Below are 15,851 nucleotides of genomic sequence, written 5' to 3'. Positions count from 1 at the left end.
AGATGGTTGGTGTCATGTGGGGACACATTGCAAGCGGGGCATACATTTTGTATGTCGGGGTTGATTCTGGATAGGTAAGAGTTTAACCTGTTACAGTATCCAGAACGAAGTTGAGCAAGAGTGACACGCGTTTCCCTGGGGAGTATGCGTTCCTCTTCCGCAAGTTTTGGATAATTTTCGTTAAGTACTGGATTCACCGGGCAATTCCCGGCATAAAGGTCCGACGCCTGTTTATGGAGTTCACCAAGGACCTGCTTGTGTTTTTTCACTTCATACGGCTGGGTTCTCAGGTGCCGTATTTCCTCAAAATGCTTACGGAGTTGACTCCTTAACCCCTAGGCGGTGCTGGTTCATCAATCAGATGTCTGTTGGGATGCCCAGGTTTCTGGGTATTCAATAGGAACTGTTTGGTCAGCATCTCATTTCTCTCCCTGATGGGGAGTATTCTCGCCTCATTATGCAGATGGTGTTCTGGGGACATAAGAAGACAGCCCGTGGCGATTCTGAGAGCAGTATTTTGGCAGGCCTGTAGTTTCTTCCAGTGGGTGATTTTTAGGCTTGGCGACCATATGGGTGACGCGTAGCACGTAATCGGCTGGCTAATTGCTTTGTATGTAGTCATGAGCGTTTCTTTATCTTTTCCCCAAGTACTTCCAGCGAGGGATTTGAGGATTTTGTTACGGCTCTGAATTCTCGGAACAATTGCGGTTGCGTGCTCACCAAAATGTAGATCCTGATCAAACGTCACACCCAAAATTTTGGGGTGTAGGACAGTCGGTAGCGTAGTGCCATCGACGTGGATGTTCAAAATGGTCGACATTTGGGGCGTCCATGTTGTAGATAAGGTCGCGGAAGATTTAGTCGGTGATAATGCCAGGTTTCGCGAGGCGAAAAAACTGGAGAGATCAGGGAGGTAGCCGTTTATTTTATTGCATAGCGCATCGATCTTTGGGCCTGGGCCTGTGGCCATTATTGTGCTGTCGTCGGCGTAGGAAACGATTGTGACTCCTTCCGGTGGTGAAGGTAGCTTAGATATGTAGAAATTAAACAAAAGTGGGGATAGGACACCACCCTATGGCACCCCCTGTTTAATTCTCCTTGGTTTTGATGTTTCGTTTCTAAATTGCACCGATGCCTGCCGACCACCCAGATAATTTGCGGTCCACCTTTTAAGACATGGGGGAAGGGTAGACCCTTCCAGGTCTTGCAGTAACGAGCCATGGTTGACCGAATCAAAAGCTTTTGATAGGTCTAGCGCTACGAGTACTGTTCTGGTGGGGGTATTGATTTAAACCGCAATTTATCTGGGTGCTAATGGCATTTAGCGCGGTGGTAGTGCTATGGAGTTTTCTGAAGCCATGCTGATGAGGGGCTAGCTGCAAATTTGCTTGGAAATAAGGGAGCAAAATGGCTTCAAGCGTCTTTGCCACTGGCGATAGGAGAGATATCGGACGATACGACTCACCTATGTTAGCTGGTTTCCCAGGCTTTAGTAGCGGGACCACCTTGGCCATTTTCCATTTCTCAGGTATGACAAAGGTGGAAAGAGACAGATTGAAGACATGCGCTAAATATTTGAACCCCTCTTTCCTTAGGTTTTTAAGCATCGGCATGGCTATGCCGTATGGGCCCACTGCTTTGGATGGTTTAGCACGACCAATGGCGTCCTCAACCTCTTTAGCGGTGATGGTGATTGGTGACGCGCTGAATTTGTGTTTATGTGCGCGTCTATTGGCTCTCCGTCTATCTTTGTCGACCGTAGGATGCATTATATATTGTCGGCAGAAAGCGCTCGCGCATTTTTCGCGTCCGACAGCACTTTGTCGCAAATGCGATGGAAACTTTGTCTTTGTGCTTAGTCGGATTCGATAGGGACTTTACGGTATAAGGTAATTTGGGATCTTTCTCAGGAAAGACCAAGAGCGTGTGTAGTGCTTAACAATTCCATTAACTACTTTTGCATTACAGAGTTTATGAGTCAAGACCTCGTAGCAGTTCAGGCGGTGATGGAAATACAGGGAGAGCCAAGGAACATCGTCTTCGCAGCGGCCTATTTTGCGGGAGATAACCACGAGGTCCCTCCAGAGGGTGTGAAGAAACTGACGGAATATTGCAGACGGGCAAAATTACCGTTAATTATGGGATGTGACGCCAATGCGCACCACGAGGTATGGAACAGCTCAGACACCAATTCAAGGGGTGAGTCCGTTCTTGAATTTATTATTAGTAATGACCTAAGTATATACAACGTTGGGAATTCACCAACCTTCATCACTAGGTCTAGAGAGGAAGTCCTGGATATAACCCTGGGTAACGATCTGGCTGATGAGCTGGTCTCGGGATGGGGGGTTTCCTCTGAACCCTCCATGTCGGACCATCTTATTATCCAGTTTGTCATCGGGGCTATACCTCTAGAAGGACCACCAAAGCGAAATCCCAGGAACACAAACTGGGATATGTTTAGAAATGCAATACAGGAAAATCTTGCCACTATAGAGAATAGGAACAGAGGAACAAGTTATATGGAATTAGAGATCAGGGTTAACAACTTCAACAGTGTGATTATTGAAGCGTATAACTCTAGCTGTCGTGAATCAAAGGGCCCAGGGAGTAAAACCCCCTGGTGGTCGAGGAAGCTCTCGGAAATGAGGAAAACCGTGCGCAAACTCTTCAACCAAGCGAGACGCACGGGAAACTGGGAGCAGTACACAGCAAATCTAACAATATATAACAAAGAGATTAGGAAAGCTAAAAGAGAGAGCTTCAGGAAATTTTGCGAGGACATAACAGAAGTTCCAGAGGCAGCAAGGCTTCATAAAGCCCTAGCCAAGGACCAAAGGGAGACGCGATTATCGATGAAACTCCCCGATGGAACCTATACAAGGACAGAGGAGGAAAGAGCACATGCCCTGCTTGCAGCGCACTTCCCGGACGCATCCTCGGAAACCTCGCCGGAGGAGGTTCGAGAGGTAAGACCGACACCCACAGATTGGAACCTCGCCAAAGAACTCTTCAGCGACAGCACAGTTAAGTGGGCAGTAAGGTCTTTCCAGAGCTACAAATCTCCGGGAGTGGATGGCATATATCCAGCCTTTCTGCAGCAGGGAGAGGAATTGATCCCACACCTGGCCAGGATTATGAGGGATAGCCTCGCACTGGCATACATCCCAACAGTGTGGAGAAGAGCAAAAGTGGTCTTTATACCTAAAGTGGCAAAAAAGGACTACTCTAGCCCAAAGTCCTTTAGGCCTATAAGCCTGACATCCTTTGCTCTGAAAGCAATGGAGAAAATTGTAGACCACGAGATCAGATCAAAGGTTCTCGATAGAATGCCACTACATCGAGATCAGCATGCATATAGGACAGGCAGGTCGACAGAAACTGCATTGTATCAACTGTCCACAGAAATCCAAAGTGCGTTCGAGTGCGGGGAGATAACGCTGTGCGCATTTTTGGACATAGAGGGGGCTTTCGACAACACGACACACGAAAGTGTGAATCGGGCACTCGAGAGAAGAGAGATACAACGTCCAATCCGTATGTGGATAAACGCCTTATTGCGTACGAGGACTGCCGAAACCTCAAGTGGGGACGGTACAGTAGAGATCAAAACAACGAAAGGATGTCCGCAAGGGGGCGTCCTGTCACCCCTGCTGTGGAGCCTGGTAGTAGATGAACTTCTACAGAGGCTCTCAGAAAACGGAATCCGATGTCAGGGGTACGCGGATGATATTGTTATCATCGTAAGGGGCAAATTTGAGAGCACCCTTTGCGACATAATGCAAAGGGCATTGAGGCTAACGAAAGAATGGTGTAATGAGGTAGGGCTAAGTATCAACCCTAACAAGACATCCATTGTGCCCTTTACCAGGAAAAGAAAACTGGAAGGGATTAGGCAAATCACAATGGATGGAGTACAGATGGAGTACACGACTGAGGTGAAATACTTGGGAGTCACGTTTGACTCTAAGCTCTTATGGAGGAAACACGTCGACAATACCATATTAAAGGCTACAAGAGCAATAATGGTGTGCAGACGTATTGCAGGAAGATCCTGGGGATGCAGCCCAAAGATCCTAAGATGGATGTACACTATGATAGTGAGACCTATCATAGTGTACGGAGCAGTTGCGTGGGCATCAAGGACAACCATGGTGACCGTACAAAAATCACTCACGAAGCTTCAACGCTTAGCGTGTGTCTGCATTACGGGAGCTATGCGAACATGCCCGACGGCAGCAATAGAGGTGCTGATTGAGTTAACGCCTCTACATATAATAATTGAGCAGGCAGCCAGGAGAACTTTAGTAAACATAGCTAAAGAGGGATATGGAAGAGGCAAAGTGATACAGTCACGGAGCATGGCGAAGCTGCAGGAGCAGATTCCACTTATCCAACTTCCCAGAGATGATACGAGGAAGATAATTAAGTTTGAGAAGCGCTTCAAAATAGAGCTGGGGAACAAATGTACGTGGGACACTTCCAGGATTGAAGCGCTTCACCAGGAACACACCATAATATGGTACACCGATGGCTCGAAGACACCGGAGGGCATAGGAGCGGGGATCGTCGGCCCCCGAACCAAAATATCCCTACCACTCGGAAAATATCCGAGCATCTTCCAAGCCGAAGTTGTTGCCATAAGCCGGTGTGCAGAGATAAACTTACAGCGGGGATATACCAACGAGAAAATCGCTATACTCAGCGACAGTCAAGCTGCACTCAAGGCATTATCATCAGTTGAGATTAAATCATCAACAGTCCTTGAGTGCGTAGAGAGGTTAAACAGTCTAGGAGTTAATAACACCATCCGTCTAGCATGGGTACCTGGACACAGGGGAGTGGATGGTAACGAGCGAGCGGACGAGCTTGCCAGGTTGGCAGCGGCCGGAAAGCCAATAGGTCCCGAGCCTATGGTCCCAATAGGGTCACATACAATAAGGGAGGAATTTAGACAAAAGGAGGCGTGCCTCAGAGAACAACACTGGCGTGAAAGTCCAGGACTTCGGCAGGCAAAGGCACTAATAGGAGGGTACAATTCAAAGCGATATAAGGCTATGATTAATCTCCCAAAAATTAGCCTTAGGATTTTAACAGGTATACTCACAGGTCACTGTAGGCTAAAGAGCCATATGCATAAATTGGGTATATCGGCTAGTAGCCTCTGTCGATTCTGTGATGCCGAAGATGAGTCTGCAGAGCACATCCTGAAGGAATGTGATGCAGTCGCGAGACGAAGGCTTAGGATCCTAGGATCATCCAAATTAGAAAATAGTCACATACATTCTCTGAAGCCAAGAACCATTCTGGATTTTATCAGAGAACTCGGCTTGGATGAAGTGTTGTAAAGAGAATGAGGGCACAATAGACCAATAGGTCGCAGTGCTTAACCTCACAACATCTATCTATCTCTATCTACGGTGGACCAAAGTTTATCCACACCGGTAGAGAGGTTACAACCTCTTAGGTGCTCCTCCCATTTCGCCCGCTTGTGTTCATCTACAAGCAATCTGATGCGTTGGTTTATATCCCTTATTTGGGGTTCGCCTGGATCAAGCTGTCTTATAAGGTCACGTTCTCTCGCTAAGTTTGCGGCCTCCGCCGGGAAGTGGGCCGGATTTCGGGAATTCTCCCGGCGGGAATAAAATGTGCCGAGGCGGATTTAATGACCTTACGGAAGGCACGCTCCCCTTGGCGGGCATCAGTCGGGATAGGGAGGGCAGCTAGGCGGCTGTCTGTAAAGGATTTATATTCTTCCCACTTTCCTTTTTTGAAGTTTATGAAAGTGCGTTTTTCAGTGACGATGGTCGGCGTTACGCTCAAGCGAAATAATTATGGGCAGGTGGTCGGATGCCAATGTTACCATCGGCTGCCAGTTGACGCAGTTTACGAGTTCTGCGCTCACGATTGAGATATCTGGCGAGCTGTGACAGCTTTCTACCATACGTGTGGGGGCGTCTCCGTTTATTGTGCAGAATGTCATTTCTTCTATTTGATCCGCCAACATCTCACCCCTACTGTCCGCCCGCAAGTTTGAATGCCATAGATCATGATGGGCATTGAAATCGCCTAAGATAATGCGATTGTTGCCAGTGAGTAAGGCCCTGATATTAGGGCGGTATCCACTGGGGCAACAGGTGGCAGGAGGGATGTAGATGTTGATGATTTCTAGGTTTGCATCGCCTGACCGGACAGATAGACCTTGACGTTCTAAGACATTGTCCCTGCGGTCGATGCCAGGATCAAATATATAATATTGCACAGAGTGGTGTATGATAAACGCGAGACCGCCTCCATTTCCGCTCTCGCGGTCTTTCCTGTGGAAGTTATACCCAGAGCAGTTCTGCAATGCAGATCTTGCTGTGAGTTTAGTCTCTTGAATCGCAGCAATGCGGATGTTGTGCCGCTTCATGAAATCGACTATCTCCGTAATCTTCCCAGTTAGTCCACTACAGTTTAACTGCAGAATTCTGAAGTGCATAAGGGGAGACGTCGCCACTCTGGGAGTAAGTGACGAGTGACTACGCCTGGGTTGGGGAAGGCCAGGACGCAATTGCTGTTGTGGCCCTAGGACTGTGCGTCCTTGGGCAAAAATTGGGGTACCCGGATGATTTGGGTTTGCGACCTGGCAACATGGCGCGATGAAACCCGTCGGGGGGTTGCCGTCGCGGAGACCAGAACATCTAGGGAAGTGGCACCACCCAAGGCAGGAGCTGCATTGGGCGGATGTCGCAAACATATATATTCTGTGCTGGCAAACGGTGCAAACGGAGGTAGGGACTAAGAGTCTGTTTCCCTGACCTACACGATTGCTGCCGGAAAAGAGGGGGGAGAAGACGGGGGCAGGGGCTGTTGCTCAGCATTGCTTCCGACTCTACTACGAAGATTGTAGTTATGAGTGGTAGCAGCTGTTTGAGTTGTTGGCGCCGTGGGGCGCGAGCAGCAACGGGTACTTGTTGTGGCTTGCTGAGCAGCGGGGCTGCTGGCAGGTAGTGGGGAGGCGCTTAGACGTAGACTACGGGACGCCCTTGGGCGTGAACAGCAAGGAGCCACAAAAGATTTATAAACGTTACGTGGACGTCGGGTTTTGGGATCAAGCCCAGAACAACCTGTCCGATGCAACCATCCCTTGCACGAGACACACTGAACAGAGTATGACCGTCCTAAAAAGATTCTTTTCCGGCAGATGCAGCAAAACCATTTCTCAGGACTGCGGTCAGGAGACGGACCCGGATTGGATTCGATGCCTTCCCGGAGTAAGAGAATATGGAGCAGTCCTGCTGCAAGGAGCTGCTGGGAGGATGACAATTTGTGGGAGGGACGAAACAAATTAGGTGGGGTCACGCTGAAATGACAGTCCTTGGTCGGGAAAAATCCCGAGTCGCTCCGGTACATAGAACCGACTGCCTTGGGAAGCGATGACCGCGTGGTCATATCAAATAGTTTCCGAGATGGTTAGACTGGTACCATATTGTCGCTATTTTCCCGAAAAAAAAACGGCTCACTCGATAAAGCTCCCCAAAACAGTCGAGGGATCTCCTTATCGGATTGCAAGAAGAAGTCGGTTTGGGCCACTCTAGCTCAACTTGGTTTTGGATACTGTAACAGGCTAAACTCTTACCTATCCAGAATCAACCCCGACATACAAAATGTATGCCCCGCTTGCAATGTGTCCCCACATGACACCAACCATCTCTTTAATTGTAATGTGGAACCAACGCCTCTAACACCCCTTTCATTATGGTTCACCCCTGTTGAATCAGCAAGTTTCCTTGGACTCCTGTTGGAGGATATTGATGACAATTTGTGATCGGTCGCACCTATTAGGTGGGGCGAAGCACTGCTACAACAACAACAACAACTTCATGTCACCTCACCAAGGAGACATCATCTTTTTGTAGAAGACAATTGCAAAGGTTTAAAGGCCTACCGTTTGAGAGTATGCAGCCGGTGCCCGAGTATTCCGTTATATATAACCGATTGCAGTGGGAATTGCGAGTTGCCACTTTGGCCAAAGAGGATAAATATAATAAGAGACGTCACTCGTTACTTTGCATAATGTTTTTGGTTAGGGTAATCGCAGGTTTTTTTTTTTTTGGCGAGATGTGCATAAATATCTTTATACATTTTCGTGGTATTTCTGATTATTTTTCCGACTGTATTTAATTAATTAATTAATTCTCTTTCCAAAAATCACATTTGCATAAGGTGCCTACACGACATGGATAAATGCGAAAAAATTAAAAATGTCCAGCGAGTTACTCGCCACTCGTGGCAGACTGGTGGCTCTTATTATATTTATCCTCTTTGCTTTGGCCGCTTACATAAGATTTTATTGCTCATATTAATTTAAGCGGCCAAAGTTGAGTCTGAATTAAGCTAGAGTTACAAGTGCATATCTAGTTTATTTGGCGCAGGACACACCCTTGTGTTGAGTGAACCTTCCTTAGGTATGTCAATTCATTTGGAACCGGTTTTTTATATACAGCGCTAGTATTAACAAAAGAAGAGAAACGCTCATAAAACCGACACAAATTCAGAGCACTGTTTGTTCATTAGTGAAAGCTCTTATTTCTGCAAAGAGTTTCGCTTGACTAATATTCATATAGTGTTTGTTGCTGATAGAATGATATTCTAGTAACTAGAATCTAGTTGTATTAGTGATGCAAACATCTCTTTGTTCATTTAAAATAAATATAGTATTTAACAGTATTATTAGAATAGAAATTTTGCCATTAGATATTCAAGACAATCCCGGCTAAACAATAACCAAAACACTAAACTTCTGCGACAAAAAGTGAAAAATATTAAAGTGGAAAAATCTGTTCTTCGAAAAGAAAAATACACAATATGAACTAATTAATGACACAACGGATATTACGCAAAGATTTTCGTTTATTGATTTAAATTTTTTGTTTACATATACATACATATGTATGTGTTGCTATTGTGGTTAATTAAAGTATTATTTTGTGTATATACAGGGCCGGATTAGCAGGTAGGCAGAATAGGTAGTTGCCTGGGGCCCCCGATTTTAGGGGGCCCCGAAAAATGAAAAAGACTTCTAAAATTTTCTTTCAAACATAAAATTCTAGAGAGTGAAAGAAAAATATAATCAGAACTGAAAATAAATTTTACTCAAATAAATAAAACTTAATTGACCGCATTCAAGAGGCGACGACCGACAAACTAGACAAGGTTCCTAAAAAGGACATTTCCGACTCGTTTGACAAATTGAGCGTGCAAAGAAGTGTATCGAAGTGAGAGTATATTGAATAATAAAAAAGGTTTATAACTTTTCTTCAGTTGGAAGGTCATACTGGTGAAAGTATATCGAATCAAACTTTAAAGTTTCTTACTGAAGGCTGTGGTTTAGATATTCATAATTGTAGACGACAATAATATGACAACGCATGAAACATGTCCGGGAAGTATAAATGTGTGCTAGCAAGAATATTGAGTTTGAATGAGAATGCGATCTATGTTCCCTGTTTCGCGCATTTCCTTAATTTGATTGGAGAGCATGCTGTGAAGTGCTGTTTTTATGCAGTAGATTTTTTTGACATTATACAGACATTTGCCGTCATCCAGTGAGTTTTACAGCTCCGGCTCACGCTCAATTCTCACGGGAATGCTCTGGCTCATCGAGATACTTGAGAGCAGATGTCGTGACATTTTCGCACACAGATGTCGCCGCTGTTTTTCTTTTAAGTCATACGGCGAAAGGCTAAGCAGCGACATCTATTTTTAAAAAAGTAGGTTTATTAAAGACAGCGTTGCCAAACTAAAGACAAGTAATTAACAAATTATCTGGCTCACAAATTGAACCAGACTTCTATCTAGATTTATCTGGCTCAAATCGTTGTTGTTGCATTTATATGCAAAATTATTTATCTGGCTCAGGATTTTGCCACCGGATAATGGCTATTATATAATTTTTTTCCGCTTCCACCTATCATTTGGGCTTATCAAAAAATAAAATAAACAATGAGAAAACTTTGAAGAAAGTTCAATGATTTCGAGAAAAAACAAAACATTTATTTCCTGGTGTAGGTTATACAGAAATTGTAAAACGTACTCGTCTTAGAAAAAAAATGGAAATGCTCCAGAAGTCCAGAAGTAGAATTTTCGCCTCGCTATGATTTTAGGACAAAAGGTTTTCTCGAAATCATCGACAATCTTCACAGTGAAATCAAACGACGTGCGAAAGTGTATATGAAATTTCAGAGAGATTTGCATTTCTCATCAACTTTTCTCTAAGTCATGGAGACCTCCACGAAGCTATAAATGTTCTTGTTGCTATAAATAACTTAGTTCGATGAAATGAAACAATTCCAAAGTTACGTGAGCTCCAGATAAACTGATGTACAATAAACTTATAGTCATTTGTATAAAATTCTATTGGAAGATCAATTAGCCGATGTATTTCCTAGCACAGAAATAGCTCTTCGGATTTTTTTAACATTAATGATCACAGATTGTTCTGCCGAACGTTCCTTCTGGCAATTAAAAAGAATCAAATCTGCTGAAAAAGCTACAACGCGACAAGAGCGACTCGAGAGGTTAGGTGTACTTTCCATTGAGTCAGATTTATTGAACAAAATCGATATTGAAGATTTAATTGATGAATTTGCCGAAAACAAATGTTGAAAACGACATGTTTAAAATGTAGATATAAATTTTATTGATATTATTACATTGTGACAATAAAATTTTTATGAAAGACATAAGTTTATATTTTTTAATCAAAAAGAGAAGGGAACGGACGTGAAACAAGGGCCCCGAATTGATGGTTGCCTAGGGCCCTATTGAGGGTTAATACGGCCCTGTGTATATATATACAAATCCAGACGCTATATATATTCGAATATTAGTCAATTTACTGTTTTTAGTTATTAAATAGTTGGAAAATAAAAATAAATTAGCAATGGAAGCTATATCAAATTATTTCGAAAAAGGATTGGTTTTAATTATTGCCGATTTGTTAAGCCTGATAACAGTGTCGTCATGTTTGGTTATCAAAGTGCCACAAATCAATACATTACGGGCGAATAAATCATCACAGGGTAAGTTTTTAATGAATAAATAAAGGTACACATGTTGGACTATGCAACAGCATTTTTGGGGCGAATTAATTTTAATTCAGAGTTTTTAGCAATGTGTATTTGAAACAAGTAAAGGTGTCTAAGTTCGGGTGTAACCGAACATTATATACTCAGCGTGGGCTTCAATTGTACATTTCATTTCAGATAAATTACTTCTCTACATAATACGTGGCATCGCCCGTTTAAAAAAAATGTCTCCCCATTTCCTCTTATAATAAAACTTGATAACTAAAAACTATTTTTTGCCAAGTTATAGCTTATTATTCTAGTCTACGACCCTTTTAAACTTGTTTTATATCTAAGTTGCCATGGTCTTTAACCGATCCCGTCTATTTTTACCAGAAATATTTTCTACTATAGGGAAAATTTGTTTACCCAATTTTATTACGATCCGTTAATTTTTCTTCGAGTTATGGCTCCCGTAACATAGAAAATTGCTTAGACATAAAAGGGGCGGTGCCACGCCTATTTTTTAAAATTTATTTATTATTATAATTCCACTTGGGAAATGAAATACCATTGATATAAAGCTCTTTTTTACAATCTTTTACATAAAAGTGGGCTTGGTCCTTAACCGATTTCATTAATTTTTCTTCAAAGCATTCCTTATAGTAAAGGCAACTTCTCTGCCGAATATTATTACGATAGGTTTAACGATTTTTGATTTATGATTAATAATATTTGAAAAATTGATTTTATCGCAAGTGGGCAGTGCCACGCCCATTTTAAATTTTTTTTTTCAAATTTTTATCAAATGTCTCAATATCAGTCCACACGTCAAATTTCAACATTCTAGGTGTATTATTTACTAAATAAGCAGGTTTTTTGTGTTTTCCAAAATGTTATACATTTTGTTACGGTCTGCTGCTACGGCATATGGCTGCGATCCACTTGGGAGCGTGTTCACGGGAACACACCTAGCGATGTGGCGAAGGTTGCGATGAAAATTATCGAAAACAAGAAGGAAATGACAGACCGGCGATCACTAAGGAAAAAAGATCCCTTTTTTAACTACCACGTTTTCTGAGACGACACGAAAAAAAGAAGAAAATTTCAATTAAGTGGATGGCACGCGTCCGGAAAGGCAAAAAATAAAAAAAATGAGAATACAGCAATAAGTGTGTAATAGATACTCGTGTGGACTTGGCATTTCCGTACAAGCCAACAAAATTTGAAACAAGTTGAAGTGACGATTAATTGTACTACGAAATTGATATCAGCAACCATAACCTAAAAGTCTAATGAGTTGTGAAGGCTTTGACTAAACTCCAAAACGTGTGCGTACGTGGGTCTCATCGTTGGAATTGCGTGTCGTCTATGAAAAACGGCAAACTCATACAGAACAAGTGGTTCCAACATATTTTTCCAGCTAAGTCTTTAGGAAAAGGCACTCCGTTCAACTATAAAAAAAACAAAGAAAACTAGTTGTACCCCAGGAAAGTGCAAATGAAGTAACAATATTACAGAAGTTACGAGAAAGATATCTGCAACGTTATCAATCAATCTGCAGAAAAATAAATGTGATCTAAAAAGACAACATTTGAAAATCGTTTATAACATACTTCTCTGCTATTAACTATAAAAAGCAGAACTTATTCCATTTATGTTCAATCAGTCATCTTTTACTAAGTATAAAATATACGAATTTTGCTGAACGCATTAAAACAGCGAGGAGTCTCACTACAATTGAAAAGTTGGTTCAAACATTTGCAAGCGGTTAGGTGTACATGAATGTGGTTGCAGTAAAGTTACAACCACCTGTGGCACACACTTTATATGCTCATGTGCCCGTTGAAACGGCAATGTTAGCCACAACCCATCTATATGGTCCAACAACGACTCAATTGGCAACACCACCACCAGACTTACAGAAACCACCAGTTACAACAACAACAGCAGAGCCGTAATTACAGTGCGGCAACAATAGCGCCAACGAAATCGCGCGCTGCCACCATCCGCGCGCACGCTACCATACTCGACGGCGCATCGTCGCGCGCAATAGCCACCAGCTTTACTAACAACGGCAGCCGGGCCGCCAACTATAGGCCGCTGCAGCATCACGACGCGGACCGCAACAACAACAGGGCCCCGAACCTAGGCCTGTTGCAACGCCACTCACAGTAACCACAACATTTAGAACAATGGGTGAGTTCGTTCCATGTCACTGACCACTACACTCCACTTAAGTCTTAATATGCAGTACATTTCTTTTACAAACGCTTATTATAAAACCTTAGCAAAATTACTTTGAAAGCGCGAACGCAAGATTCAAACCATACGCAGGCCGTTCATGAGAGCGCAATTTTTTGTTGGGTGTAACCAAGCGAAAATTTTTTTTTGTTTCGTTTGGTTCGAAAATTACTGCTAACATGCGGTCCTGGTCTAAGTAACAAGTCGTAGCATACCTATAAGGTTCTTTTTTTTGTATTTCATACACTCAAAAAAAAAAAAAAAGAAAGGAACTAAGTATAAATACCTTTCCCCGTTTGGAGGGTTATCAAGAACTAAATGTAAAAAGGTTGCAATCAATAAAATTTTTTTTTCTATATACAATTTAAGGAAAATATATCCAAAGTTCTCAACAAAAACTCACAAACAAATAAAATAAAGACGTATAGAAACATTTAAGCATATACGTAACATATTTTTGTATTATACCTTATATAACACAGTTGTAGATGTACATACATACGAGCATATGAGAAAGAAATGAAAATATGCGAAAGTTTAAATAATCCAAAAGAAAGAAAAATTTAAGCTAATTGTATTTATTCTAGAGCTTTGCTTAATTTACAATTATTAAGAGATAAATATTGATGATAATGCTTTGATTAATAAAAACCTGGTTGAGATTACTGTTCAAATTCTTCCTAGTAAAGACCTTCAATGTGAAGAAATTGAACTTTCGGGAAATATTAATGAAAATTTAACAGAAATTAATGATGAAGATTCTAAAGAAGAATCTCAAACTAAAGCTTCATGTTCTGGATTTCCAAGTCTTCTTGATAGTTATAAAGCTGTTGGTAATAGTGTGACTCAAAGTGGTCTTCGTCGTTCTAGTAGATTAAAATATAGACATGACAGCTTTGATTAATTTCATTCATTATACGTTCCGAATATTAATAGTTTAATCTAAGTATCGACTTTATTGATTTTCTTATTTAACATTGAATAAAACAAAATGACTGGCGTCCTGTGGAGTAACTCCAGTATTAGCAATTTAAGTTAAAATAAAACAAAGAGTTTGTAGACATTTCAAATAAGTTCTTAGATGAGGACAGCTTGGTTGGCAATAACCACCTAAGAAATTATATCGAACGGTTATAAGGAATTTATAATGAATTGTCAATAAATTTAAAAAAAATGGGAATGCTGATGATTCGTCTCATTTAGAAGGCACTTAGGGAACCAGGTAAGGGGCCACCGAAAGATTAGGTGCGTCGGTGGCCATGGTTTTTGAGGGTGGGCAAAGCACCGGGCGTCGCAACACCACCCGCGGCGCCCCTATGTATATTCGGCCCTTTTATTTATATTTTTATTTTTCAGCTTGTGTTTTTCCTTTTGATTTTTCAGATTTAGTAACCGGTCGTTTCCGGTTCGGTTAGTTTTTTTTTGATCGTTAGTTTCTTTTTTTTGACAGTTTTTTTTTGAATTTTGAATTTTTTGAATGTTAACGGTCTGTCCGTGACATCCGGTTCGGCCGGATGTTGTTTTATTTTGAATTTTTAAGCGTTTTGAGTTGTCTCTGCGCTTCTGTTAGTTTTTTTTTTGAATTTGACAGCTGCTCGTTTTGATAGGCATGATAGGAACATTTTTCTGTTTATGGCGCAGGAACAGTAAGGTTGGCAAGGACCCGCCCCAGCCGACAATGACTAGCCACTGTGCACCAACATATCATGCCGACCGCCTTCCTTACTGATTCCAATGTAGATGCAATACCATAACAGATGGCGCCCAACGTGGCACCTAAGGCGCTGGCCGCGGGGGTCAGTCGGGTCAACCTGTGAGGTTGACCATCCCACCAGTCCGAGTGAGCAGCCACAGAAGCTGCCACCTACGTTGCGGTGGGATGGTTGGACGGATCAGGTTGTCCGGGCTGGTCATCGGGGGCAGTGGCCGAAGGGGTCACGGGACTTCACGTCAGCCCTCCGGATTTTTTTTGATTTCACCCAGTGAGGCAGTGCTGCACGCACTTTATTTTTTTTTGTAATTGGGGTTTTTTTTTGTTTTCCCGGAAAGTTGTCTGCAGTCGGCATTGGAAAATATATGTCCGCTAATTGGGTTTAAATTTTTTTTTGTAAAGTAGTTTTTTTTAGTTATATGCCGAATTTTGTGTTGTCTTGTGTGAGAGTGTGTGTGAGTTGGAAGAACCCCAGCTCATCCCACGTCCCAGGTGGTAGATTCGAATACCACCTGGACTGTGACGGGTTGAGCTGGGATTCAGAGTGGCACTCCTTCCTGTCCCGCCAGACTGGGGGAGCGGTTCCGAAACCGCTCCACCCATTGCGGCGGAGGCAGGAGGGGTGTCCAGCGAGGATGGACGGGAGGCCTCAACACCCCCAGCCAGTCCCAGGGGCAAGCCCCCTGGAGACTGCCCCTGCGTTGCGGCTGGGCGTGTTGAGACCGACCCGTGTGTGCCTGGAGTGACCCTGGTGACCCCAACCAGTCCCGGAGGGGGCCTTAAGACCCCCTCGCACTGCGGTTGGGAGCACTAGGGACATGTATGAATGAGTTTATGTAATTTTT

The 15,851-nt window shown here is 42.8% G+C and overlaps 1 protein-coding gene across 13 annotated transcripts in view; it reads left to right on the top strand.

Annotated features, from left to right (window-relative positions):
- The first annotated feature begins 8,576 nt into the window (after positions 1 to 8,576).
- LOC137233994 (solute carrier family 66 member 3) overlaps positions 8,577 to 15,851 on the top strand; it is a 64,546-nt gene continuing 57,271 nt past the window's right edge. For 3 of the 13 annotated variants that reach the window (XR_010947628.1, XM_067757596.1, XM_067757597.1), the window contains exons 1-2: positions 8,645 to 8,962; positions 10,904 to 11,066. Coding sequence is in view for 12 of the 13 variants with exons in the window: in XM_067757596.1 (XP_067613697.1) it covers positions 8,933 to 8,962; positions 10,904 to 11,066 (193 nt within the window). In the remaining variant the exon portion in view is untranslated. The other 10 variants (XM_067757608.1, XM_067757605.1, XM_067757598.1 and 7 more) reach the window with 10 other exon arrangements.

This window comes from Eurosta solidaginis, chromosome 5 (genome assembly GCF_040869045.1).
Source record: "Eurosta solidaginis isolate ZX-2024a chromosome 5, ASM4086904v1, whole genome shotgun sequence".
Lineage (NCBI taxonomy): Eukaryota > Metazoa > Arthropoda > Insecta > Diptera > Tephritidae > Eurosta > Eurosta solidaginis.
Note: the sequence above shows the minus strand (reverse complement) of the source record. Positions and strands in the feature narration are given on the sequence as shown.